At 41.4% G+C, this 25,848-nt stretch overlaps 1 protein-coding gene across 1 annotated transcript in view; it reads right to left on the bottom strand.

Moving 5' to 3' along the window:
* Positions 1 to 7,027: 7,027 nt before the first annotated feature.
* The window catches only part of ETNPPL (ethanolamine-phosphate phospho-lyase), a 19,255-nt gene continuing 434 nt past the window's right edge, over positions 7,028 to 25,848 (bottom strand). The window contains exons 2-13 of the mRNA XM_006757303.2: positions 23,280 to 23,398; positions 22,854 to 23,013; positions 19,428 to 19,502; positions 16,044 to 16,134; positions 15,054 to 15,170; positions 13,774 to 13,856; positions 12,568 to 12,793; positions 11,525 to 11,679; positions 10,811 to 10,900; positions 10,494 to 10,624; positions 8,981 to 9,051; positions 7,028 to 7,678 (exon numbers count right to left, since the gene is read on the bottom strand). Coding sequence (XP_006757366.1) covers positions 7,550 to 7,678; positions 8,981 to 9,051; positions 10,494 to 10,624; positions 10,811 to 10,900; positions 11,525 to 11,679; positions 12,568 to 12,793; positions 13,774 to 13,856; positions 15,054 to 15,170; positions 16,044 to 16,134; positions 19,428 to 19,502; positions 22,854 to 23,013; positions 23,280 to 23,398 — 1,447 coding nt within the window. The 3' untranslated portion in view covers positions 7,028 to 7,549. The remainder of the gene's footprint in view (positions 7,679 to 8,980; positions 9,052 to 10,493; positions 10,625 to 10,810; positions 10,901 to 11,524; positions 11,680 to 12,567; positions 12,794 to 13,773; positions 13,857 to 15,053; positions 15,171 to 16,043; positions 16,135 to 19,427; positions 19,503 to 22,853; positions 23,014 to 23,279; positions 23,399 to 25,848) is intronic.

The following is a 25,848-nucleotide window of genomic DNA, read 5'->3' on the forward strand; positions in this document are numbered from 1 at the left end:
AGCCTCTGCACACAGCTTGGGTGGGGCGGGGTCTCAGGGAATCAACAGGGCGGAGCAAACAGCTATGGCTGATCCTCAGTCCTGCCCTATCAGGCCCTGGGTCTCAGTGTCCTGGTAATCACTGCAATCGCTGAGAGAAAGCCACCCTGGAGTTCTGCTGGATGCCAGACAGTTCAGTTTCTCCCTGTATGAGTCTGGGTCCCCAGAGACTCACCTGGAACTGGAGTTCAGAGTGAGAGTGTGCGTCTCCTTCTCAATTGAAAAAGACAACCGTGTTCTCCGTTGCCAGCCCTTTTTGCATGTGCCTCTGTGCCACTGTACTTTACTTCCGCACCTCCTCTGAGTCTCAGTGTGCTTTTCTGTTTCCTTCTAGTTGTGGAATTTCCACTCAGCCAGTCTTCCTGTGGTCCTGGATGATGTCCGTTTTGTCTTTTAGTTGTATTTTTGAAGTTGTTGTAGGAGGCAGCAATTTCCGTTGTTTACCTATGCCTCCATCTTGATTTTAAAGCAGTGATTTTCAACCTTTTTTCATCTCATGGCACAGAGACTAATTACTAAAATTCTGCAGCATACCAAAAATTTTTTTGCCGATATGACAAAACATAGGTATAATTTTGATTGGTTCACTCTGGACGGCTATCTTATTGGCTGTTCTCATTTTTTAGTTTGACAATCTGCAGGGGTCCTCAAACTACAGCCCGTGGGCCACATGTGGCCTGCCGAAAATATTTATCCAGCCCATCTGGTGTTTTTGCTGCCGCTACCTGTTGCTTAGCAGCTGACTAGTTTTTTTTTTTTAAACTATAGTCCGGCCCTCCAATGGTCTGAGGGACAGTGAACTGGACCCCTGTTTAAAAAGTTTGAGGACCCCTGACTAAGGGAAAAGATCAGTGCCCCTGACTAAATAGTCAAGGATTGCATGTTTTAAAAATCCCTGCAGCATACTGGTTGAAAATCGCTATTCTAAGGTATCAGGGCCATCTTGACTTTTCTTTTTTTTTTTTTTAATTATTAGTTAAGGTATTACAAATGTGTCCTCAACCCCTCCCCCCCCCATTAACTCCTAACCTCCTCCTCTCCGATGACTTTTCTTTTTATGACTTTGACTATCAGTGGAAATTTACTATCTTGGACCCTCCTTTTAAAGCAGGTGCATCAGAACCTGAGTGGTTAAAGAGGATTAAATTAACTTCCAATTGTCATGCATCTCACTGGACTACAAGAGCTGGGAAGGCCCTGATTTTCTGAAGAATAAAATTTTGACTCTTGATTCATGGGTAATGTGGAGTCTCAACCTGACACCTTTTGACCTGAATAGCAGTAAAGAAACATCCAGCTCTTCTGTTGCCCACACAAAGAATTGAGCCTCACAGTTACCCATTATAGGTTGATTGTAGGCAGAGAGTCTCTGAACATCTCCGTAGTAGTAAGAGGTTTTCTACCCCTACACTCCCAGACCATTATAGATTCTGTAAGGCTGGACAAGCTTTTGGAAAGGGAAGATGAATGTAAGGGGGCAGAACAAGAAGCTGGAATCCAAAGCAGAAGCCCATGAGAATAGGCTGAACCCTATGCCAGCTTTGTTGCCTCTGACCCCAGTGGTGTGGGTGTCCTGCATTGCTGGGCCCCTTGTCATGGAACTCAACCCATATTTCAGGTATAGGAATAGGAGAAGCTAAAGGGGGCCCTGGGAAAGGTGGGACAGCTGTAGCCCCATCGATGACTCACTTCGAAGAGGTAAGTCAGCACATCAATGACAGTGTGTGTGAGCTAGAAAGTGACTGCTGCTGCTCTTCCCCCGTCAAACTTTCATTCCAAAGCCTCTCTGTGGCCCACCCTGACCAGAAACATACAGGAAAATAAATTCAGAGAAATATAGTCCAGTCTAGGTAAGCTGACACATTACAAAGCCACCACAGTTCTTCCTTCATCAACTTGGAACCTATGCACATCTCCTTTACCCATAATTCATCCCCAAATAAAGACAATACCAAACCCACGTTTCTACCCAACATGATCCACCTGTACTACATACAACCCAAAACATTTATCCCTTTTCCCAGAAGAGGATACAAAGTCCCCTCCCCCTTCCTTAAAATTTAGGATGGTGTTTTTCTTTTGAATTCCCAATATGCTTCTTCTTACCCCTATTGCATGCTGGCAACACCATTCTCTCTCAATGCTCAGGATCAATCACTCCAATGAGTTACAGCAATGACCTTCTTTGCCTATTGATTCAGTGGCATGAAGAGCTCGAAGTGGCCAGGTGGCAGTTTCAGTTTCCAGGAGGACTCATTTTTGTGTCCTCTCATGGAAGGACTATTCCTTCTGGAACCAAGACTTCTAGATCAGCAGAGCCTTGAGCTGTGAGGATGGGAAGTGAACATGTTTCATGGATCACTGATGTTCACAGTGAGAGAAATCACTTTTGTTTCTACCCCTCGATTCCCCATCTCATGAATCCTGCATCCTGGAAGGTGTTTCTCCAGCTTTGTAAGATGCTGGCACCATAACCGAGTCTTTAAAAGGCCATCTCACCATTTTGTAAGCTAATTGTTTCAGGGTGATGGAGAACACAAGAAGACCAGGGAACTCCATGAGCTCCGGCCTGTTTCCACATTGTATTTGCTGTGAAACGAGTTATTTGGTCAGAAGTGATACAGTGTGTAGTATCATGAAAGTGGAAAGTTATTCTGTAAGACCACCGAGAAGCATTCCAGGAAGGAAAGAAAAATCCATAGCAAGAGTAACTATTTCCTCCAGTAAAAAAAACTACTCCCATCCATGCTAGAAGCAGTATACTTTAGTCAAACTGACACAGGTAGCTGGCTGACTCTCTGAGGAATGGTGGCTTACTGGAGGTTCAGCGTTGGTCTCTGCTGTTGGCAGACTGGGCACTCAGCAGTGGCTGCAGCCAGAATGACCATGGTGAGTGGACGTCCATGTTGCTGAATCTATACATGATCTCCATCCCTGCTCTCAAGGACACTGTTTTCATGACCCCATTGGACTATGACAGGAGTTCCTGGGTGACTGAATAGGATCATCAGGGGGAAATTGGTGTTTCTAGAAAAGCAATCTTTGTAATGGAAACCCTTTAGAAAGAGGGATTAAGTAAAGAAGTAGTTCAGGAAGAAGAAGGAAAAAGAGAAGAAACAAATTCGAAATCCCAAAATAGACAGCAGAGGTTAGGAATTTCAGAAATATCACAAAACAATACCTTGGGAATAGAAGAATAAAAGCAAATTAGTGAATATATGAAAGGACTGAGTGATTAGTTTTATCTCTCAATATTAAAAAATCATTATCACACCAAAAAGAACATAAAGTTGATGTAAGGGGTGAGGGGGCATGGTTAAAATCAGGGAGACTCAGGGTGTCCTGAGGGACAAATGTGAAGGGACTGTGGCTCTCTGTAAATCCCTCTTGCTTTCTAAATCTGCACTTTCTGTTCCCACAGTCCCATTTTCACTTAAAATACTGTGTTATTGTTGCAATTGTTTTCTCTCCAGATGGAGAAAATATCCTTTGAACTTTCCTTAGCATAGCTATTTATTTCAATTCACAGATGATATTGTTATTGGTATAAAAAGTGCAAGGATGCACAAGTCAGCTTTTGGTAGCCAATGTTTCATTATGTTCAGGTCATATTACCTAGTAGAATTATTGCGTATTTGTTAGTGTGTCACTTCAGTGAGTTTTCTTTATTCATATTTTTGTATCTGTCACTGATTGATTAACTGTTTTGCTTTTGCTTGTGTGGGATAGGAAGAAACTTTCCTCTACCCTCCTAGGCTCTTTCACTGGACTGGTCTAATAATTAAATTTATGTGAAACAGATAGACAGGAGAAGATAACCACATTTAATTATATACGGATACATGGGAGCCCCACATACATGAGAGGCTCAGAGGCAGAAAGTCAAGGTGAGATAGGTGTGGCATTCTGAGCAAAGGATAAAGTAAGGTGTCTTGGGGCTTTGGAGGGGAGGAAGGTCATTGCAGGACAACAAGATGAGCAGATGTTCAGGAATTAGTAGTTTGCCTTGCCATATACAGAGGTTGAAAAATGTTATCTCTGAGAATCTCTTATTATGGGCAAGGCCCCTAAATCAAATTCTTCTACGCTGTAGAAGAGGTAGGAAGGGTAATAGTTTCTCTTGATACCCCAGGGTCTTAGTTGACTTTAATTCCAAATAATCTGCATATTACAGAGGCACATCTAGAGGTGACTTGTTCTGAACCCTTATACTTGCTGTAGGCCAAAGCCACAATAACTGGTTTTATAACATTTGACTAGTAGATTCTACCATCTATGTTGTTACTTTTTTATGCCTCCAACACTTTTATTATTATTTTTTTCAATACCTATTGTTGGAAGTATTACATATGTTCCCCCCACCTCCCCATGGACCTCTTCTAGCCTGCCTCCATCCCCTGTCCCCTCAGCTCCCATCCCTCTGGTCTTCACCACCCCATTGTCTGTATCCATGGGTTATGCATATATGCATACAAGTTCTTTGGTTGATCTCTTCCCATTCACCCACCCTCCCCCGCCTTCCCTCTGTGATTCCACAGTCTATTCCATGCTTCTAAGTCTCTAGATCTATTTTGTTCATCAGTTTATTTTGTTTATTAGATTCAACATATAAATGAGATCATGTGATACTTGTCTTTCTCTGACTGGCTTATTTAGCTTAGCATAATACTCTCCAGGTCCCTCCATGCTATTATATTTTCTAATAAATATCCCATTTAGTTAACTCAAGTATGCTCAAAGTGCCAAGTTAACATTATCTGTCTTGAATAATGTTCCTACTATGGACACAGAACAAAGAAAACTTTGAGAAAATACAGACCTAAAATACCTATTTTAGACAAATAGGAAAAGAAGTTTCAGTATTTAGGATTATATGTAGTACAATTTTACATAATCATATATAATATATGAATCAATTTTTTTTTAGACAGAGAGTGGAAGAGGGGGAAAGATACACACAGAGAGAAACATCAATGTGAGAGAGACACATCAATTGGTTGCCTCCCGCACATGCCCTGAGAAGCCTGCAATCAAGGTATGTCCCCTTGACCTAGCTCAAACCTGGGACACTTTCGGGTCTGAGGGCAGAGGGCTGAGGGCTGAGGGCCTGATGCTCTCTCCACTGAATCAAACCAGCTAGGGCTTGTAGGAATAGTTTTATAAAAAGTTCTTCCTGCTCTAGAGTTTTATTACTCCAAAAATGGCCTGATACCATAACATCAGAATCACCTTGGAAGTTTCCTAGAAACAGTGAACCTCAGTCCCATCAAGGCATAGATTCTTCATTTTAGAACAACCAGGAGAAGGTCTTGAATTTTCCTCCCTTCTATTTCAGCCTGACGTCTTATCATGAAAAGAGCCCCTTTTCTCTTGCTCTCCTTGAGGAATACCCCTCTACCTCCTATTCACAAAGAGATCAGAATAAAGTTTCTATATATGCTAGCCTATACTGCCCCCAAAGAAGTTTTCCCAGGTATCAGGTGAGTGCAAGCTTTGTTAGAAGGACGTAGGTAGGAAAACTCACTGCTCTTCAAGACTTCACTTGTGAAGTTCACCTGTGGTTGCTTTTCCAGTTCCAAAGGGTACGATTGGGATGGACACACTTGGCAGTTGGAGTAACCCCCTTGTGGGATTCTTACCTGTGGAGTAAGAGCTATCACAGTGGAGAAGGCCAGATGGAAGCCTGAGACTGCCCTTCCGCACACCTGCTCTCACGCTCTCTGATCAAGATGATGTAGCAAAGACAACGTCACAGTCTGGGTATTGACCATGGACATTAGTCCACTCTTAATCTAAAGGGTATAGGGTGGCTATTCCTATCATTTCTCCTCTTAATTAGTTGACTACTGTTTCCTTGCTCCTCTATCTTTTACAGGGCTTACCCCTATCGATCTCTCGCACTTCTATCTTGGTGTTAAATCCACCTTGGGACTCTATTTCTGTATCTCTCTTCCTTATTATAAAAACCTAATTCTTAGGTAATGAAGGGTTGAGTGTATTGAAGAATAAGTTCTTAATTTTCTATTATTTTATACTTGGAAAACAAACACAGGTATGGGTTTTCTGCTTCCTTCCTTGAGCGCCTGTATCTGCTCCAGTAAGAGGCGACAAGGGGCGCTCACACAAGTGATCTTGTTCACTGGAAGCAAACCTCACAGCCCTCTATTCCCTTTCCTCTTTGTCAGGTTTGGAAGCATTACCCAGCCAGGGTCCAGAATCAGTTATAATTTTAGGAGTAAAAAGGATTAATGGTAATGAGATCTTATAGCATTTTTGTAGCATTTTTATTTACGACAAACTCAGAAAGGAAGCATTTTACAATTAATTTCCCTCCCAACATCTCTCTCAGTTTTCATAAAATTGCCATAGCAAAATTATTACCTCCTGTTTATGCAACAAAGAAAACAAAGTTCCATAACTATTAGGAAGGCAATAGTGAGACAATGGGAAGTCTATAATACAGGTCACATTTCTCCCAGTTAAGTACATTGAATGTCTCATGGTACCAGCACGCACTGGAGTCTCTTGAGGTTCCAGGTTTCCTCATGTCTGGTTAGAAATGTGTGTGTGTGTGTGATTAGAAATGTGTGTGTGTGTGTGGTTAGAAATGTGTGTGTGTGTGTGTGTGTGTGTGTGTGAGTAAAGGTGTGTGTGTGTGTGTGGTTAGAAATGTGTGTGTGTGTGTGTGTGTGTGTGTGTGTGTGTGTGACAATCTTGATGGTGAGAAAAGGACATTGGTTCAAAGTTAATTTCTTACCAGCCAGGTAAGGCACTTTCCAGGGTGACACAACAGGGGCAGACAAAGTCTGCTGACTGAACAGGGCTTTGGCTCCCGCTGCGGTTCCCGTGCCTCCTGAGAGTGTTACTGCCGTGCTCCTTGTCCCCTGACCCCCCTGACCCGAGTTCTCAGGAGCACGATTCACTGAGTCCCAGTTCCCTGCCGGAGGTCTGGATTATTCATTCACTTTTTAACATTTGCTGTATGTTATTCCCCCCCAAATGACTGAGTTTACCACCCCAACTCTTAATATTCTTTGCAAAAAGAAGAATAAACACTTTGCTAGTAAAAAATGTTTGGTTTACATCATCTTTTATTTAATTATAGTCCATAAATATATACCAAAGGAATCATTACAGAATTCATATTTTAAGGCACGAAGTCTCCAAAGTTAAGGAACCTATTGTACGTTGCTCTCTCATTTCAAACATTAAAACATCAGAAGTAAAACTGCCAACATAACATTCAACTTAAACCTTAAATTTAGTGGAATAAATTAAGTATATTCAGGAGGTTCAAGTAAGGAATCAACAGGCCGGAGGCTGACCTAATAATCTTGACATGGTTTGGTCATCATTTGGTTTATTCTTTCTACTCATTTACCTTTTTTTATTGACCAATCTATATGGAATGCAAATTTTACTTTTTGAGAGTACAGAGAGCTGTTAAGAAGACACTTCCATTCGCTCTCTGTAATTCAGGACGTTTATCTTGCTTTGAAACACAAATCTTTCATGTCTTGAGCCTCTTGCTGAGCAGTGACTGCTTATCTGCGCACAACCCATTTCTCTTCTGGCTGGGATTTTCTTTCTGCTCCGGGGCCCCTTCACTGAGCAATTCCACGTGGGCTTCCTTAGGCTTCTGCAAGACAGGCATGCAAAGTGCAGTGGCACCCACCTCTAACCAGCCCAGCCTCCCAAAGGCTGACCCACAGGCCGACAGGCAAACACAACACAACACAACACAAAACACAACACAACACAGCACATAGCACAACACAACACAACACAAAACACAACACAACACAACACATAGCACAACACAACACAACACAAAACACAACACAACACAACACATAGCACATAGCAAAACAACACAACACAACACAACACAACACAACACAACACAACAGAACACATAGCACAACACAGTTTGTTCCTTCCTCCCCCTGGTAAGTATCTTCCATAGACATTTGAAATGGGATGTCAACATAAAATCTGGGATTCCAAGCCAACATTTCAGAAACGTGTGTGAACTTTGCTAGCTCCAAAGTAGGATGTCCCCTGGTGAATGCCTTACGGAATCGCCTTTTCAGCTTGCTGAGCACTTACACCTGCGCTCTGTCCTAGGCAGATTAGCTACTCTCAAACCCCCGGTAATCATTGATTTCTAGAGTTAGTTTGTGCTGTACCGAGAGGCAGAAGCAGATCTTATTAGCAAATCATTTGCTCTCATTCAAACGGCCTAATGCTTTTCACTGAGGAAAAGGACTTTGCTGACCACTGGATGTGCAGGCGGGCTCAAGGCACTGATGGTTCTTTATTTATAAACAAATTATGCAACAAAGCCTCTCAGGGTTTTGGCCTTACTGTTTCCTGCCCCGGGGGAGCTCTTTCTCCCACCCGGCAGCTCAGGGAGGGAATGGAAAGGCCCTCCGCTGGAAGTGCATCCAAGGCAGAACCAGGCCACTGGCTGCCAGGCGGTTCCCAGGCTCCGGAGGCCATTCGAAGTTTCAACTTTAGTTCACTTCTGGACCAAACTCTGGCATGTTGGCGCCACGCTGCTAATGCTTCTGCTGATTTTACAGAGTGGTGTGTGGGAATCTGAGGCAGTGTCAGGCGGTCTTCAGAGCAAACAAGAAGGTGTTTAGGATGAGAAATCATCTCTATAAAATCCGAAGGCCCTCTTTATGCCCCTGAGAGGTTTCGGTAGTTGTTATGGGAGTGATCCTAGCGGGATGGTTCTGTGGTTTATTCCTTTCAAGCGGCCTGACACACACTTGAAATTCGGTTGTGTACTTAAAACTACAATAAGCCCACCCTAGCAAAGGTGGGTGTTGTTCTATAGGTCATTGTACAATTTTTTTTTTAAATTTCATTCCTTTTTCATAAATTCCTAAAGCTTTCCACTTTCCCCCTAAAAAATAAAGTAGCTGATTCTTACCTTTGTTCTGCCTGGTGTATTTTCAGAGATCGTCACACTCTCAGGGTTGGTTCCAATGGCTTCTTCTAAAACTACATTAAGGAGGGCACAGTGGAGGAGACAGAACACAAAAAATCTCAAAAACTCCTTTTGGTATCTATAGGAATACTTTTTTTTTTAAAAAAAAATATATCTTACTGATATTTTACAGAAAAGGAAGGGAGAGGAATAGAGAGCCAGAAGCATCAATGAGAGAGAAACATTGATCAGCTGCCTCCTGCACACTCCCCACTGGGAACGTGCCCGCAACCAAGGCACATGCCCTTGGCAGCAATAGAACCCGGGACCCCTCAGTCCACAGGCTGACGCTCTATCCACTGAGCCAAACCAGCCAGGGCTATAGGAATACTCTTAAGAATAGAGAGATAAGTTGTTAAAAGACCGAATCACTAAGCAAATGGCTGCTTTTAAGCTTTTGTAGTGTTTCATTAGTATCATTTACAAGTGGCATGTGAGCCTGTGTTAGCTATGCCTCAGCCACTTTATTCAAAAGAAATTCTTCAGCTCATCATTGATAATGCTTACGCTCTGAGATGAATTTTAAGTAACAGTAATGGGCTTGCCCCGACCTCTACTCTTTCTATTGCCTGGCCCTTCAAGGGACCTGTGTGAGGACAGCTAGCCAGGTTTGGGTGTCAGCTTACTCTTGGTCCAAAGGCAGTGACTTATTACAAAGAACTTGGGCTGACCCTCAAGCTGCCAGACATTATCTCCCTCTCTGCTACATCGAGTCCTGGCTTCTCAGACTTGTCTCACCTCTGAAAGACTGAGAAGGGAGCAGAGAAGTTGAATCTTAAAAATACAACTAAAGCAAGAACAAAAACGCTAACATTTGACAGGGCTTTATGTTTTCCAACATGGCTTCATATTGTTGGCTTACTTTCTAATCTCAATTTATGCTCATGAGAGAAAAATAAATTAACCTAATTCTATAATATAGGTAAAAAAAAGATAAATTCCTATGATAGGCTATAATTATAAATGACAAACAAAAGTCCTCAAAAATTATATTGCAATAAGTGAAATACACAAAATCAAGTGATTCAGCATAGAACAAATACTTGTTAACCTGTAGTGTATAATTTGTGTTAATACTGTTTTACATATTTTCACAGTGCAATGTTGACATAGTATATACTGCAGCATTTGCGGTGCATGGCACAATGTAGACATGCATTTTTTTTTAAAAGGGAAAATAAATGATAAAAATTAAACTGCACTGTTGCAGTAAAAGCTTAGGTTTGGAGTTGTGTGAGGGCAAACAGAAACTTTTGATTTAACGAAGAGCCCGTGATGCAGTCATTTTTCAGCTATCTTTTCCTAGTTCTATAAATATGAAGTGAACATTCATTTCTGCCTCCTTCACTTGCTTCATGAATAACAAGATGCAGTCATGTATGACCAGGCTGGGGTTAGGGGAGGAGAGCATGGCGTGTAGGGGGGAAGGAGGAATCTTAAAAATCCGGGAACACACCTGTTAGAATCCCATCGAGTTGGTCCACCAGAAACTTGGCATCTTCTTCAGAGAAGCACATCGGTGGCTTTATTTTAAGCACGTTTCTATGCGGCCCATCGGCGCTGAGAAGCACTCGCTTTTCTTTCATCCTAAGTGGGATGCAGGGAATGACGGTAAGATTCTTTAAGAATGATATTCTGCACGCGAGAAGCCCACACTTATAAGTTGTATATCTTAAACGTTCCTTGTTTGGAGGGGTGGGAGGAAGTGAAAGAAGCTTTCAAGAGGGTGGGCACCCCAGAACCCAGACACCAAACAGCCGGGAGTGCATTTACTTGTAGATAACGTGCTGCGCTTCGGCTGTGGCGGGGGTCCTTCGCTGATGGTCCTTCACTAAGTCGATTCCGATAAAAAGGCCAACACCCCTGAGGGAGGTGAAAAAAGAAAACTTGACACACACTCTACCAAAGCCTAAGTCGTCGCAACAAGTTAACACGGTCCCCACTCTTCAGTTGACTGTGACCCCCTCTAAGGGTCATTGTAACTGATTCTGACTAATCTAAGACACCAACCCTGTGTCCACGCCTCCTCTCAGTTTCTGAAACAAGTTCGTTTTTGTCACCCAATGCTGCCCCCTCTCACTTATTTGTAAAAGGCTTAAAAACAACCTCTTCAGATCATTTAGTTTCTCAGGGCATTAGTGATGATACATGTTTATATCTATGTATGCAAAATCCCAAGTTTTCCCAGATAGCATTTGAAATGGTTTTGAATAGATCACTTAAAGTTACTTTAAGTTCCTTCTTTTCATCTTTTCAGTGCTGAAATTACCCCGACTTTATCTTTAAAACAATACAAAAGACATATACCCAAAAGTTAGCAGGAACAATGGTATCTGGGTTCTAGATTAAGAATGAGCTTTGTGTTTTCTGTTTTCAAGGTTTTCTAGATTTAATTTTATGTAATTTATTTTAAATTTTAGAAGATAGACATAAGCTATTTCATTTGGAAAAGTGAATAACTGCATAACAGCGCCATGATAAACACACCTGACATCCCCTATCAAAGTGTGCTTAGCCTTCTGTTTCTTCAGTAACTCAGTAAGATAACCCCCTACTCTTGTGGCATTTCCTTGAAGGTCTTCATTTTCAATTACATCCAGGACAGCCAAAGCAACAGCAGAAGATACTGGATTTCCTCCATACTTCATTCAGAAAAAAAGATAAATGAGAAAAACAATAGTTAAATTAGCGGCATTACTTCATCCATGAGAAATGTGTTTCATACATAAGCAAGTAACAATATAATTTCAATAACATTCTCTTGTGATTTCATTTCATAAATTTAGAACATAGCATGATTCTATTCATTCAGGATTAAAGGGAAATACATTCCAAATTATATTTTCCATGCTGCAGAAAGGCTATCAGGATTTGTGTTGATTCAACCAAACAAAAAATAGACAATGTGTTGGGAATTAAGGATTTCAGAGTGTGGTTCAGTGAGGGGGATATGGATTTCTGCCCTTGAATCGTTGCGTGACAACAGCTAAGCAATGACATTTTCTCCAAATAATTTATGTCATTAGATTTGAATCTTACCTTTAGCTATGCCAAATCTATTACCCATAAGGTATAAACTATAGTAATTTTTCCAAGCTTAAGCTTATTACTTTTGGGGGTAAAACCAAGGAAATAAGATTTCCCAAATAAAAATTTAGTATTTCCTACAAGAGCCATATAACATTTATAGTACTCAATTATCTAAACAGAGATGTTTTGGAACTTAAAATATGATACAAAACAAAGAAATAATATCCTCTGCTAGTGAAATATCATAACCTCTTGAGTTTAGCAGGGCAGCCATCTATTAATGGAATAATTAATAATAACATTTGAGGAAGGGAAAGGTTCAGAAGGAAAAATGCATGCGTTATGTCAGATAGAAAGAAACCGGGTTAGATCAAAGTTTAGCTAGGGTTCTGGGGTGGTTAGCTGGCAACACGGAGCGTTATTTTTCACTATCTAGGCAAGAAGTGTAAGAACAGGCATTATTGAACCTCTCAGCATTAAAGCCCGGCACCAGGATGTACCGTGTTGAAGTACTCCATTCCCGAGCTGCAGAAGGCCTCCGCGATTTCTTTGGTTGTGACCACGCAGGCCACCGGGTGGCCGTTGCCCATGGGCTTCCCCATTGTGACGATGTCTGGGACGAAGTCCTCGCCATGCATTTGGAAACTCCAGAAATGCTTCCCAACGCGTCCAAAGCCCACCTGAACTTCATCGGCTATAAACACCCCCCCTGCTGCGCGTACATATCTGAAAAGCAAAAGGACAGTCTAATGCCCTCAGGTCGCCGGGAGTCCCCACCCCCGCCCACAAAGGTGCAGATTATTGAGCAGTTACAAAAAATGCTGCTAATCGGTAGCCTGGAATCGTTGTTAAAAATATTTCAGTGCTCAGAACCCCGAATGACACCTATGTTGTCACTGGCTTTGAAATAGAACCACATAATCCCCAGATTATATCTATTCTATATTTAGATTGGGGTTTGTGGTCAAGTAAACTCTACCCCAGTTTTGTTTTTTGTTTTTTTAATCCTCACCTGAGGCTATTTCTCTGTTGTTTTTTAGAGAAAAGGAAGAGAGAGGGAAAGGCAGAGAAATATCCGTGTGAGAGAAGCACATGGATTAGTTGCCTCCTGCAGGCGCCCACCAGGGCCTGGGCGGGGGAGGAGCCTGCAACCTGTTGTTTTTTAGAGAAAAGGGAGAGGGAAAGACAGAGAAATATCCATGTGAGAGAAGCACATGGATTGGTTGCCTCCTCCCACCAGGGCCTGGGCGGGGGAGGAGCCTGCAACGGAGGTACCTGCCCTTGACTGGGATCAACCTGGGACCCACTCCAGGCCCATGGTCTATCCACTGAGCCAAACAGGCTAGATTACGGCAGTATTTTAAGTGGGAAAATTAAGAAGTGAACAAGTAGTCATGTTTAGCAGGATTAATCTTCAGTTTTTTGCTAACTGTTAAGGCTTAGGCACGGGCCAATCAGAAAGAATGTCAGGCAAAGGGCTGAGGCAGAGTCCTGGAGGCCCCCTGCCGACCACCCACGTGTAAGCTCTTTATTTGCTGGATCTTGGGAATTTGAAGGAATCCAGGAGTCCTGGGGTGGCAGGCACTCCGAAGTGGCTATTGACTAGCTGGTTTGGAAGTACTTCAATATTTTCACAACCAGTATGGCCCCATGGAATTGTCATGGTGCCCTCAGTGTGGCCAAGAATGCCCATGTCAAGTACATACTCTGCCACTTTCTGGAAGTAGCCTGTTGGAGGGATTACTTGTCCGCCACAACTCTGCATGGATTCAGCAATAAAGGCAGCAATCTACAAAAGAGAAAATAGGGTCAAAGTTCATTAGTTCCTCCTCATACCACCTGAAAAAGAGGACTTCTTATAGAGCAGGTTTTTTAAAAAAAGGCTGGGAATGGATCTGTGGCAAATGGCAAATAGGCCATTTAATTAAAAGGAAAAGATGTCTATGATGAAAAAGCAAGTGATCTGAAGCGTTTGTTTCTGAAATCCTAGGGTATCAATGAAACTACCAGGAGAAATGGAAGAGAGGAAGTTTTCCATTTCTTTATAATTAATTTAAACACTGTTTTCTTAGGATCAATTGAATAAGACTGATGCTCTTTGCTCAGTCTTGATACGAATCTCTTAAAAATGACCCAGGTTCTAACTACATTACTGTGGTGCCTATTCCTCAGCCTGGTGAGATGGGACTGCCTGAGACTGGAATTTGTACCTAATGAAATGGGAGTATGACTTGAGGCCACACAGAGGTTACTGTGTTATATTTCTAGTCCTTGTCCTGAACAGGCTTAACTCAACAGACTTAGGCAAGTCACAACAGGAACTACAGAGAAAGTGTTCTAGAGGCTAAGAAAGGAGTAGAAAATAGATAACACTGACTAAGAAGAGAAAGCATAGAACTATTGAGATATCAAGTCGAGAGAACCAAGGTAGGATGAAGACTCAGAAAACAGAAAGTCTTTTTCCTGCTCTAGAGGATTGTGGTTCTGTCTTAGAAGCCAGGCCCAGATTGGAAGAATCTTTTTCTGCCATGACTTACCCAAGCTCCGTGCCTTTGGGAAAGTTGAATCAGTTCAAGGAAAGCGCCAAGGCTCCCTTGTGGGTCTGATGCTCCAGGGACGCCCTGTCTGTCCCCTCCTGTCACCGTGCACTAGCCCTCCTGCTGCTCTGCACTGGGGTGATCTGTCCCTGGCCCATCACCTTCCTTCATCCCCCCTTCCCTGCCCCTTTGGACCACAGCCTGCCTCCCACTACGAAAGTCAGGGCTAGGCCATCAGCTTTGGGACAGGCACGGTGATTGCATTTCCAGGATAAATAAAAATAGTCTGAGAGGCATGACTATAATAATTCACTTCTTGAAATATGTAACCAGAGAAGGACAGACAGGGAATTGAGATCTAATTCTTTTCTATCTCTCCAATGTATCACAATGACTTAAATCCATTTTTATAAAGATGTTAACATGGTTCCAAAGCTGTAAATACACACCTTCCTTCCATTCTTATGAGCTTCTTCAATGATTTTTTTCACTTCATCTGCATAAGCACTGGTTGGGTCTGCATGGTCTTCTCTATATTTTCCTCGGTAAGTATCTGGAATTGGTGCCTGAAGACATCAAATAATAGAGTTTCTATTGATTAGCCTCTTGCACAAAATGAGCTTGTAAAATTTGGCATTTCCCCACAAAAGCATATTAGGAAGGTGACCATGTGGATTTAAGTGACTCTAGGTTCGTTTGTTCTTTTCTCACAGCATTTCTGAATTCGGTGAGTAATGAAATCTTTTTATTGTGAACGGGAGCTTGGATTAGCTCCTAGACCTAGACCTTTATAAATTATGACTGCACACCTATTCACATAGGGACAAAATTTAAATCAACAGTGTCATTATATTATTGTAAAATTTCAATGAATGGGAACTGTATTAACTATTTTAGATAGAAGATAAACTAACATTTACCAATTATATAGCAAACTGAAATCATTCAGAAAACTCAAGTGTCTTAGCACTGCTTCAAGATCTTAAAATTTTGAAAGAAGGTATTGATGATTCTCTCGAGAAAGTCTATTGATCCTTAATTAAGCCAAATGAAATTTACTGTTTGTTGAAACAAGCCAATTTAATTGGTTTATTTTACTTAATAAATCTAGGCAATAATGTAGCATAGAGAAATTTAATGTTGAGACAGTCATACACACTTAATTGAACTTTGAATTTCAAGGTGACATCAGTGATAGAAAAACTAATTAAAGACCAAAGGGCAAGAAAAATAAACCGGTAGCTGTGAATAACAGCTATCACTGCCACTATACTAATTTGCCCATTGTGGTACTCATCAATGGATTTTAAGCCACATCCTCTCATTCACTGCTCTAGATCTTACTTTCCTTTTCATCTCAATGAAAGGGGTGGGCTGGATTATCACTAGGCACTCTTCCAGTTACTGATATCCTCATTCTTGGATTCTAAAATACTTACCACATGCACAAATTCTTTCTTGACATCTTTGCCCTTTCTAAATTTATATGGACTGATCTCAATTAAAGATGTTAGGTGACCATGGTAAGCACTGAAAAGAAAAAAAACCCAGTAAACTAAATTGCTCAAAGAAGATTGTTTCTCTAGCATATGAAGAATAATATTACATCTCATCCAGGGAGAATCTCAATATTGGTGCCAGATTTAACAGGATGGGATCTAATTTTTCATGGCAGGACTGGCCATTTAATTTGTCCAATTCTTTTTATTCATGTAATAAAATACATGGAAAGCCAAATATGTATCTTCATAAAAAAATTTCTCTTTAGCCAGAAAAGAACTCAATATTTTAACATTGTATCTGTTAACTTAGATAGTCCATATGTAAAAATATTATTTTCTATAGCTTCATGAACAACTTCTTAAATGTATTTGATAGTTACATTTCAGTAAATTTAAAAAGGAACACTATATCATGTAATGGGCTATGTTTCTGTTTGGGATGATTCCCAAAGGATGTCCAGTTGCATATATCAGGCAAATACAAGTTGATAAGGAACAGAGGACTAAGATTGAGAGGTGATCGAGTGGCTATGAAATTCCTTTCTTTCACTTAAAATACAGGTGGCTCTGATATTCTCTTTTCTGTTTCTTGCCCAGAGAGATAATTGAGAGATCTGCAAAAGAAATTATAAAAGGCCCATGAAAAGATTAAGCAAAGAGGGAGTGCTTTCTTTACCACAGTTTAAACCCCGCTACAGCGCTGTGGTAATACAATTAGTATGGCCTTGGGAAAAGAGCAGGGAGACGACTCGGACAGAAGGTGACCTCGGAGCTACATCCGCACAGCAATGGTCACACTGGGACGCCAGGAGGATTCAATATGAGGAGTAATTATTAAAACAAAAAAGACGATCTTTGTGACCTGGGAGTTGAGAAAGAGATATTAATAAAACTAAGAAAACACAAAGCCCAAGATGAAAATTTTATCTATTTGATCAAAATTAAAGATTTCTGTGGAAGAATTCCAATGACAAAGTTAAAAGACATATGACAGATAGGAAAAAACGTATCTGAAATGTCTCAAACTAATGTCTTAGATTAATTCCCAAAATTAATTTTGCCATATATTAGGATCACTTGGGGAATTTTAAAACAATAGTGTTTTCTAGAATCTGCCTCTAAAGATTCTCTTTCATCGGTCCAGCATGGGGCCTGACATTGGCATTAAAAAAAGAAAATCCCCAGGTAATTTTAAAACACAGTCAAGATTGAGATCCTCTGATTTAACGTATAAGCAACTGCATACCAACAAGAAAAGGGTGGGGTCCCAATAAAAAAAAATGGGCAAAGAATATGAACAGTAATTTTCAGAAGAGAATTCACAAAGGCATAAGTATATAAAGAGACACTCAAAGTCATAATTAGAAAATTGCAAATTAAAACAACTTCAGAGTCATTTTATACCTATTAAACAGGCAAACATCAGAAAAAAATTAGAAAGCAGAATAGGTTTTGTTGAAGATATGGAAAAATGGAAAATGTCATGCATTGTGTAGTGCTGCAACCATTTTTGGAGGTGGGTCTGGCAGGATTTAGTAAATCAGCAATGTGTATATACCCCTATGGCCTAGCAATCCTGTTTCTGCACATTTATTCCTAAGAAATTCTTGGAAAGGTCCGTAGGGCACATGTACAAGGATGCCCACTGCAGCGCCGTTTGTGGTAGCTGAGGGTAAAGGGCATTCACAGTGTCCATTTCTGGGGGGAACAATGTGCAACAGTTCTAGCTGCGCTGTCCCCTATGACAGCCACACCCACATGCAGCTGCTGAGCACTTGGAATGCTGCTAGTCTGAATTGAGATGTGCGGTAAGTGTAAAACACACATTGGATTTTAAAGACAATACCAAGAGAGAGCGAGAGAGAGAATGCTCGATGTCTTTCATAATGATCACCTGTTGAAATGATATGTTGGGTATAATGGCTAATAGAAAATTGTAAATTTCCTATGTGGCTCAAATTATATTTCTATCAGACAGCACTGAATTAGAATAGATGTACGGCCATCAACATGGACCTTGAAACAGTGCTGACGGAAAAAAGTCAGAATCTGAAAGATCTATAGCAATGTTTGCAAAAGTAAAACAGAAGCACATAAAATAATATACATTTTACAAAAATAAAAGATATACATTAGATGTATGAGAATAGTTGTCTATAAGTGGGGAAGAATGGGAATAAAATAGAACAAAAAATCAACTGTAGTAGCCACCCTGCCCCCAAGATGCCTCAGAACTGAAGAATATGTTACATGGCAAAGGGGACTTTGCAGATGTGGTTGAATTAAGGATCATGAGGGAGAGATAATCCCGGAGGGTCCAATGCAGTCACAAGTCTTTGTAAGTGAAAGGAGCCAGGGGGGTGGTGATCAGAAACATGGGAGGTGATGTGGGGACGCAAGCAGAGGCTGCCGTAACGCAAAGGCTGGCTCTGAAGATGAAGGAAGGGACCATGAGCCGAGGAATGCAGGCAGCCCCTAGAAGCTGCACAAAGCAAGGAACGGATTCTCCCCTACAGCCTCCAGAGGAAGCCAGCCCTGCTGACACCTTGATTTTCGCCCTGTGGGAACCATTTGGACTCTGTCATACTGAGCTGTAAGAGAATATATTTGTGTTACTTAAGCCACTAAGTGGTCATCTGTTACAGCAACAATAGAAAAACCAGTACACCAACAACACATAGAATGGGAGAGGCCTACAGAGGGCAAGAAATAAGATGCATGTGCAATTCAACCCTCTGTGTCGAAGTGGGGGGTGGAGAGGTAAGAAACAATTTAAAAGAAGAAAAAAAATCTCCTTAGTAAAGGTTGAAGCTGTTGGATTACTTGTTTAAAATGTAATACATTTACATTTGGGAGGTAAAATTAAATAGTGATCATTAATAGTCATTAACTTTTACTTGGCTCCTTGTTTTCTTTAGAATTTGCTCTAAATGATTATCTTTTAAATTAACTACAGTGCATAATCACAACAGTGAAGTGAATGCTTGGACTTCTAAGAAACTAATTGTATTTTTATTTTGAAAAAGACTTATACATGAAGTGGCCCAATAAATAGTTAATGTGTGAAAAGTAAGCCCAGATTCATGCAAGCCCATGAGACCATAAGCACAGCACCCAATAGAGCCTCCAGTTTGTAGGTACTTAGAAGGAAATAAGTCTCCTGTAGGCCTGGACTGGCCTTGATACCCTAATACAAGTAAAAACCACTGTGCCACACACCCAGCCTCCTCTACATGTGTTATGGTATTTGTATGGACAGGGTCAATACGGTTTTGTCTCTGAAGGAGCTTCTTGCTTAGAAATCTTGCGTCCAAGACTTACTGGTCAAGAGTGATCACATCTTGGTGGCCCCTGAACTGCCGAGCCAGGCGTAAGGCTAAGTCATTGGCTTCAGATCTATAAGACAACATAGAGGGAACAATGTCAAGTAAACTCTTTTTAAAAATATTTCAAAATTTGAATTAAAAAGTTGTAAGATTCTAATTGCAGTAGTTTTCCTTATCTGAGGGGCATGCGTTCCAAGACTCCCAGCAGATGTACAAAACCATGGATAGTACCAAATCCCATATATACAATATTCCTCCTATATACACATATCTATGAGAGTTTAATTTCTAAGTTAGGCACAGTAAGAGATTAATAACAATAGCTAACAATCAAATATAACAATTATAACAATATACTGTAGTGAAAGTTCTGTGAATGTGATCTCTCTCTCTCCTCTACTGGAACTCATGTTTTAACTCAAAGGAAGCACTTTTCAGCTTCTCTTTGCATATCCGAACTGTCAGGACCACTCTTTGTGCTTTGGGGCCATTATTCAGTAAAATCAGTGCTCCTTGACACTGTGACAGTGTGGGGGATCACTGAGGGGGCATTAAGTGACTAGTGGGCGGGGGATTCGTACACTGTGGATACACTGGAAAAAAGAATGAGTCAGGTCCCAGGCAGGACAGAGCCAGATGGCACGAGATTTCATCATGTTACTCAGAATGGCCCATATTTTCAGACCACGATTGGCCATGGGTAACTGAAACCGGAGAAAGAGAAATCTTGAATAAGGGGTAGGGAACATTGTATTCAGAAATGTATTAAGAAATAAGTTGAACTCCTCTCCTTCACCTTTGATCTTGCCCATCCAACAATATCCTTCTAATAAAGTTCCCCAGGTGTCTTCAATAAAGAATGAGACACAGAAGAAGCAGTATAAATGAGGGATATGCTGCCCATTTCACAGGTTAGTGGAGTTCAGCCACATCAGTAGGTGATTAACTTTGCGGACATTCAGAAGCCTGATCTCCCAGGGAGGCATGGGAGTGTGGGGGTCCATTATTCTTGGCCACTAAAGTCTGTTGTACAGGCCCACTATTTAATTAATTTCTTATCTATAAGATGAAGATCATAATTTTTCAACCTGGTTCAGAGAGTCTAACTATACTACTCAGACACAGGGTAAGAATATAATCACTTGTGCAATGCTGTCTATGCCAGACATCATGATGTGTGTTTTGCTTGTATTTATTCTCATAATTATTCTAACAGGCTAGTATTGTCATCTCCTTTTTATAAATGAGGAAACAGCCTCAGAGAGTGTAAGTGACCAGAATGAGTTCTCACAGCTAATAAGAAGTAGAGTCAGGTTTCAGACTGAAGCCTGTTTAACTTCAAGATTATTCTGTTTACTATCCCAGGCTCTGTCGCCTCCAGTCTTTGGGGACAACCTTCTTTTTCTTCTTTTTTTAAAAAAATATATTTTTTATTTATTTCAGAGAGAAAGGGATAGGGGGAGAGAGAGATAGAAACATCAATGATGATACAGAATCATTGATTGGCTGCCTCTTGCGCGACCCCTACTGGGGATCAATCCCACAAACTAGGCATGTCCCCTTGACAGGAATCAAACCTGGGACCTTTCGGTCCACAGGCCAACACTCCATCCATTGAGCCAAACTGGCTAGGGTGGGAACAGCCTTCTTTGAGGACAGTGTTCTCTGGGGCTAATCCCTCTCTGACGGTAGGATTATTTGTCAGTAAAAGTCAATTATGATTAGTTTTTAAAAGCAAGAATGCTTTATAACAACCTATCTTAATTCCTTTTTATCCAGTGTTTTTTTTAAATGTTTTATTGATTTGAGAGAGAGAGAGAGAGAGAGAGAGAGAGAGAGAGAGAGACACGCATCAATGTGATAGAGAAACATTGATTGGTTGTCTCCTGCATGTATCCAACTGGTGATTGAACCCAAAACCTGGGCATGTGCCCTGACCAGGAATCAAACTAGCAACCTTTTGGGGCACAGGATGATGCTCAACTGAGACACCCTGCTCAGGGTTAAATATCTTATTTATTTACAAAGAAAGAAGAATGATCTTCTGGTTTAAAATTTGCTACTAAAATATCTCGTTGAGAAGAGAAAAATGAATTATGGAATCATATAATGAAACATGTACAGAATTTCTAATAGCTAATTTTAACACATATAAATCATTTAAAAATATAAATTTATGCTGAATATACACGTTTCCTCCCAATATAACATTGCATTATGAGCTTTTCACATGTCATTAAGCATGTAATTTCAAAACATACTTTTTTTGTGTGTTAATCCTCACCCAAGAATATTTTTTCCCCATTGATTTTTTTAGAGAGAGTGGAAGGGAGGGGAGAGGCAGAGAGAGAGAAACATCAATGTGAGAGAGACACATCAACTGGTTGCCTTGCATACTCACCCGATGCGGGCCAGGGATCCAGCCTGCAACCCAGTTACATGCCATTGACCAAAATCAAACCCAAGACTCGTCAGTCTGTGGGCTGATGCTCTAAACACTGAATAACATTGGCTAGCTCAAAACACACTTTTAATGTCTGCACAATATTCCAGAATAGATATGTAATAATTAGAATTTACAGAATTTGAAAGTTAGAATGTATCTATTCACCTTAATTTTTTCTTCCTTTCCATTGAGTTTGTGTTGTGGAACTATGTTCTTGTGCTTAAGAAAACAAAGCAATCACAAATCTTACGAAAGCCCTGGCTAGGTAGCTCAGTTGGTGGGAGCACATACCTGTACACCGAAAAGGTTGCAGGTGTGGTCCCTGGGTGGGTTGTGTATGGAAAGCAACCGATCGATGTTTCTCTCTCACACTGATTTTTTTTTTCTCTCCCTCTCTCTCCAAAATCAATAAACATATTTATCCCATGAGGATTTTAAAAAATCTTACAAAAGTAATATCTTGTTCAGTAGAGTTCTTTCTTTGATAAATTTCCTCATTCATGCTTTGAAGGGACTAAGCCCGTGGGTTCTTTAGCTACCTACTCTACTGCTGGAAGAGATGAGTGTCATTTGCCTAGTTAGATTTTCTCACATGAGCACCAGACCTGAATATTTTTTGCAACGGATGGCCTAAGTATCAACCCTTTTGGGATACTTAAACAGATGCCTTCCCATCTTTCACCAGGAAAGCCATGGCAATAAAAAGTCGAGTGGCATGCTCATGATCCATCGGACTGTTGTTATAGGCTGTGCTCAGGGGCCTCGGAACAGGCTGTCTGGTGTCGTATGTACAATAGGCTCATGGAGGAAAGGACAGGAACCAGACTGGTCGGGTCCCCAGTGTATGGTCATTCAGTAAACGGCAAGAATGTCGGCAAAGCCTGAAATATCTGTGCTCCACCACGAAAAGGGTTGTGCGAGAGAGCAAACAGAGAGATGGCTGGGAGTGGGATGGTGGGAAGCCTAGAGACATACCCTGAGTTGGTGAAATAGCACACGGAGAGCTTCTCCGGCAGGGTCGCGCAGAGGCGCTTGGCGTACTCCACAATGTTGTCGTGGAGGAATCGAGAATTGGTATTTAGCAGTTCCATCTGCTTCATGGCAGCTTTGACCACTTCTGGGTGACAGTGTCCCACTAAAATGTAGGAGACAGAAGCCAAAGAAAGAAGTTACAGCACTAAATGCCTGGCAAGTGAGGGGGATGCTGAAGCAAGAAAACAAAGCAGAAGTCGAGCTCCTTTCTGTTCCACGTGTTGCTGCAACTTTTCTCTGCTGGGACTACCGGCCCCCGTTCAGCAAAGGAACTACAGCTTCTGGAATTCCTGGGGCAAATATTAATGGTGCCACGTCTGCCTTACTCCATGAAGGTACCCTCCAGACACAACCAGGCAGGGCAGTTACCATGGGCGACGTTGTTGATGCAGTCCAGGTACTGTTCCCCTTTCTCGTCAAACATGTACTGCCGCTGGGCTCGCACTATTTTGATGGGGTCCGCAGCAAAGAAGATTTTGCAGGACGGCCTAGAAATAATGAAAGGGAACATTCTGGTCTGCTAGGGCTGCTCAGTGTTTTTCCTTCTCAATGAAGGTCATGATAAGTGGAAAATTACAATTACATCAAGAAAAGGGAAAACACAACCTGGGTGACATACTTTTTAAAAAAAAATTTCATATCAGCCTGGAACCTTTTATCTTCATTCCGCATTCGCGACACGGCTCACATCTCCTATTGTTGCATTAAATTTGCCACAATTGGACAATGCTATTTAAAGGCACACAGGTCAATTCCCATTGCTCTAGTTACATGAACCAATAACTAATTTCCCTTTGGGAAATTTTGTTCTACCAGGGAAAAAAACTCCACCAAACTTTTTTTGTTTTTTTAAGGCTTATTTTGAGTCAGGAACTGGCAGATATTACAAATATTATCTCATTTAACCCTCCCAACAATGATATGAAATAGGGGTTATTATTGTTCTCATTTTTATAGGTGAGGAAACTGGGGCACAGAAAAATGAAGACATTTGATCAAGGCTACACAGCTAGTAAGAGAGAAAATCAGAATTTGAAAGTACGTAGACTGTCTTACACCATAGCCCCAGTTAGTGCTTGCTTTCTCTCTCCCCGCTTCTAACCTAATTTATATGACAGATAAATAGCGCTAAAGGTTATTCTAACCCTTTAATCCACTCTTTTGAGCATAAAAAGTCACCAACATTTTTTGTTATTTGGGAATGTCTGCAGTATAAATGTTAGCAACATAGCAAAAGACTGGGTTTCTGACCTTGGTTCTATGGACCCTTAGAAATGAAAACTGAATATATTATTTTTATTTTGGTGATTTTGCATGCAAAAAACCCACCAAAACCCCCACACATTAAAGGTAGTCTACAGGCTATTTAAATACCTATATTATTCAGTTGACAGGCATCTCTTTAGAAAGTATTTTCATTATTGCCAATAGGTCATCTGAAGTTTTAACATTGCCTACGCTAAGTAAACCAGTATGTGATGTGAATTTCTTATCGGTTCGTGCTCAGCTGTTAGTTTATGCTAAGAGTTAAAATCCAAAGAAAACCGTTGTTATGAATGAGAGCTGGAAACTACAGACTTCACCTTCCCTTGCTATAATGTATTTCCACCTTGCCCTTCAGACTTCGGTAAAATTCTCCAGTCACTTCATGGCTAAACACCTTCTTTCACAGAATTTGTTCTGCTCATGTCAGAAATCATTAGGTTTTCACTGGACCCTAACTATATAGGACGGAAAACTAACAGAATGGAGTGGTGATTGGAAAAGGGAAAGGGACGACCAGGGAAGGAGGAATCTATTTTGCTTGTACAGTGGGGCTAACCGGCCTCCAAAATCATTCAGAAACTCCCCAGGGTTGGTATCAGGGGCCTCGGTATGACGGACTGCCTAGCACAGTGGTTCTCAACCTTCCTAATGCCGTGACCCTTTAATACAGTTCTTCATGTTGTGGTGACCGCCAGCTATAAAATTATTTTCGTTGCTACTTCATAACTGTAATTTTGCTACTGTTATGAATCGTAATGTAAATATCTGAAATGCAGGATGTATTTTCATGGTTACAAATTGAACATAATTAAAGCATAGTGATTAATCACAAAAACAATATGTAATTATATATGTGTTTTCCGATGGTCTTAGGCGACCCCTGTGAAAGGGTCGTTCGACCCCCAAAGGGGTCGCGACCCACAGGTTGAGAACCGCGGGCCTAGCACTTCTCGGAAGAAGAGGGCCCTAGTTCTGTTCTTCCTTGGGTCCCCCAGGCCTCTCTCCAGCCAGCCCGCTGCAGCGCTGGCCAATTACTTGTAATGATCGCAGACCCTTGATTTTACAGGATCCAGGGCTTCGAATGGCCGCAATCATCGGTCGTTTTTGCATGTACCTTAAAGGACAGTCTCACAAACAAAAACAACAAAAGCAGATCACACTTATTTAATGTCATTTGCTCGCTCCTGCGCAGCAGGCTGTCATTCCTACTCTGCACAGAGAGGAAGTTTGACAGAGGTCACACAGGTCACAGGACACCCTGCTAGGATCGGAGCCCCGACCGCGTTCACCGGTCTATCGCCAAGTGGTTTGCAGCGCGGGCAGCACCAGCGCACCGGGAGAGGACACCGCAGCTTTGAACTGAACTGTAAGTAGCCACGACCCTTAGCACGGCCGTTTCAGAGTTCTCTACTGGCTGGGTTAACCCTCTACCTCTGAACCGAGCGCGCAATAAGAAAGAGCCCACTTTAAACAAGCTGTCAGAATTAGTTTTCATAATCGTCGTCAGAATAAATATTTCTGAGTTCACAGTTTTGAAAACCTTTCGAGTTGAGTTGGTGGGAGTGGAGGAGAGGTGCGCTTCTTCCTCCCAGCGCCCGTCCCGGGAATGGTGTTCCAGGGCCATCGCCCCTCCCGGGGAACTCCTCCGGCGGCCCGCGCCCCTCGCCCGGCT

Source organism: Myotis davidii, unplaced genomic scaffold (genome assembly GCF_000327345.1).
Source record: "Myotis davidii unplaced genomic scaffold, ASM32734v1 scaffold1755, whole genome shotgun sequence".
In the NCBI taxonomy this organism is placed as follows: domain Eukaryota; kingdom Metazoa; phylum Chordata; class Mammalia; order Chiroptera; family Vespertilionidae; genus Myotis; species Myotis davidii.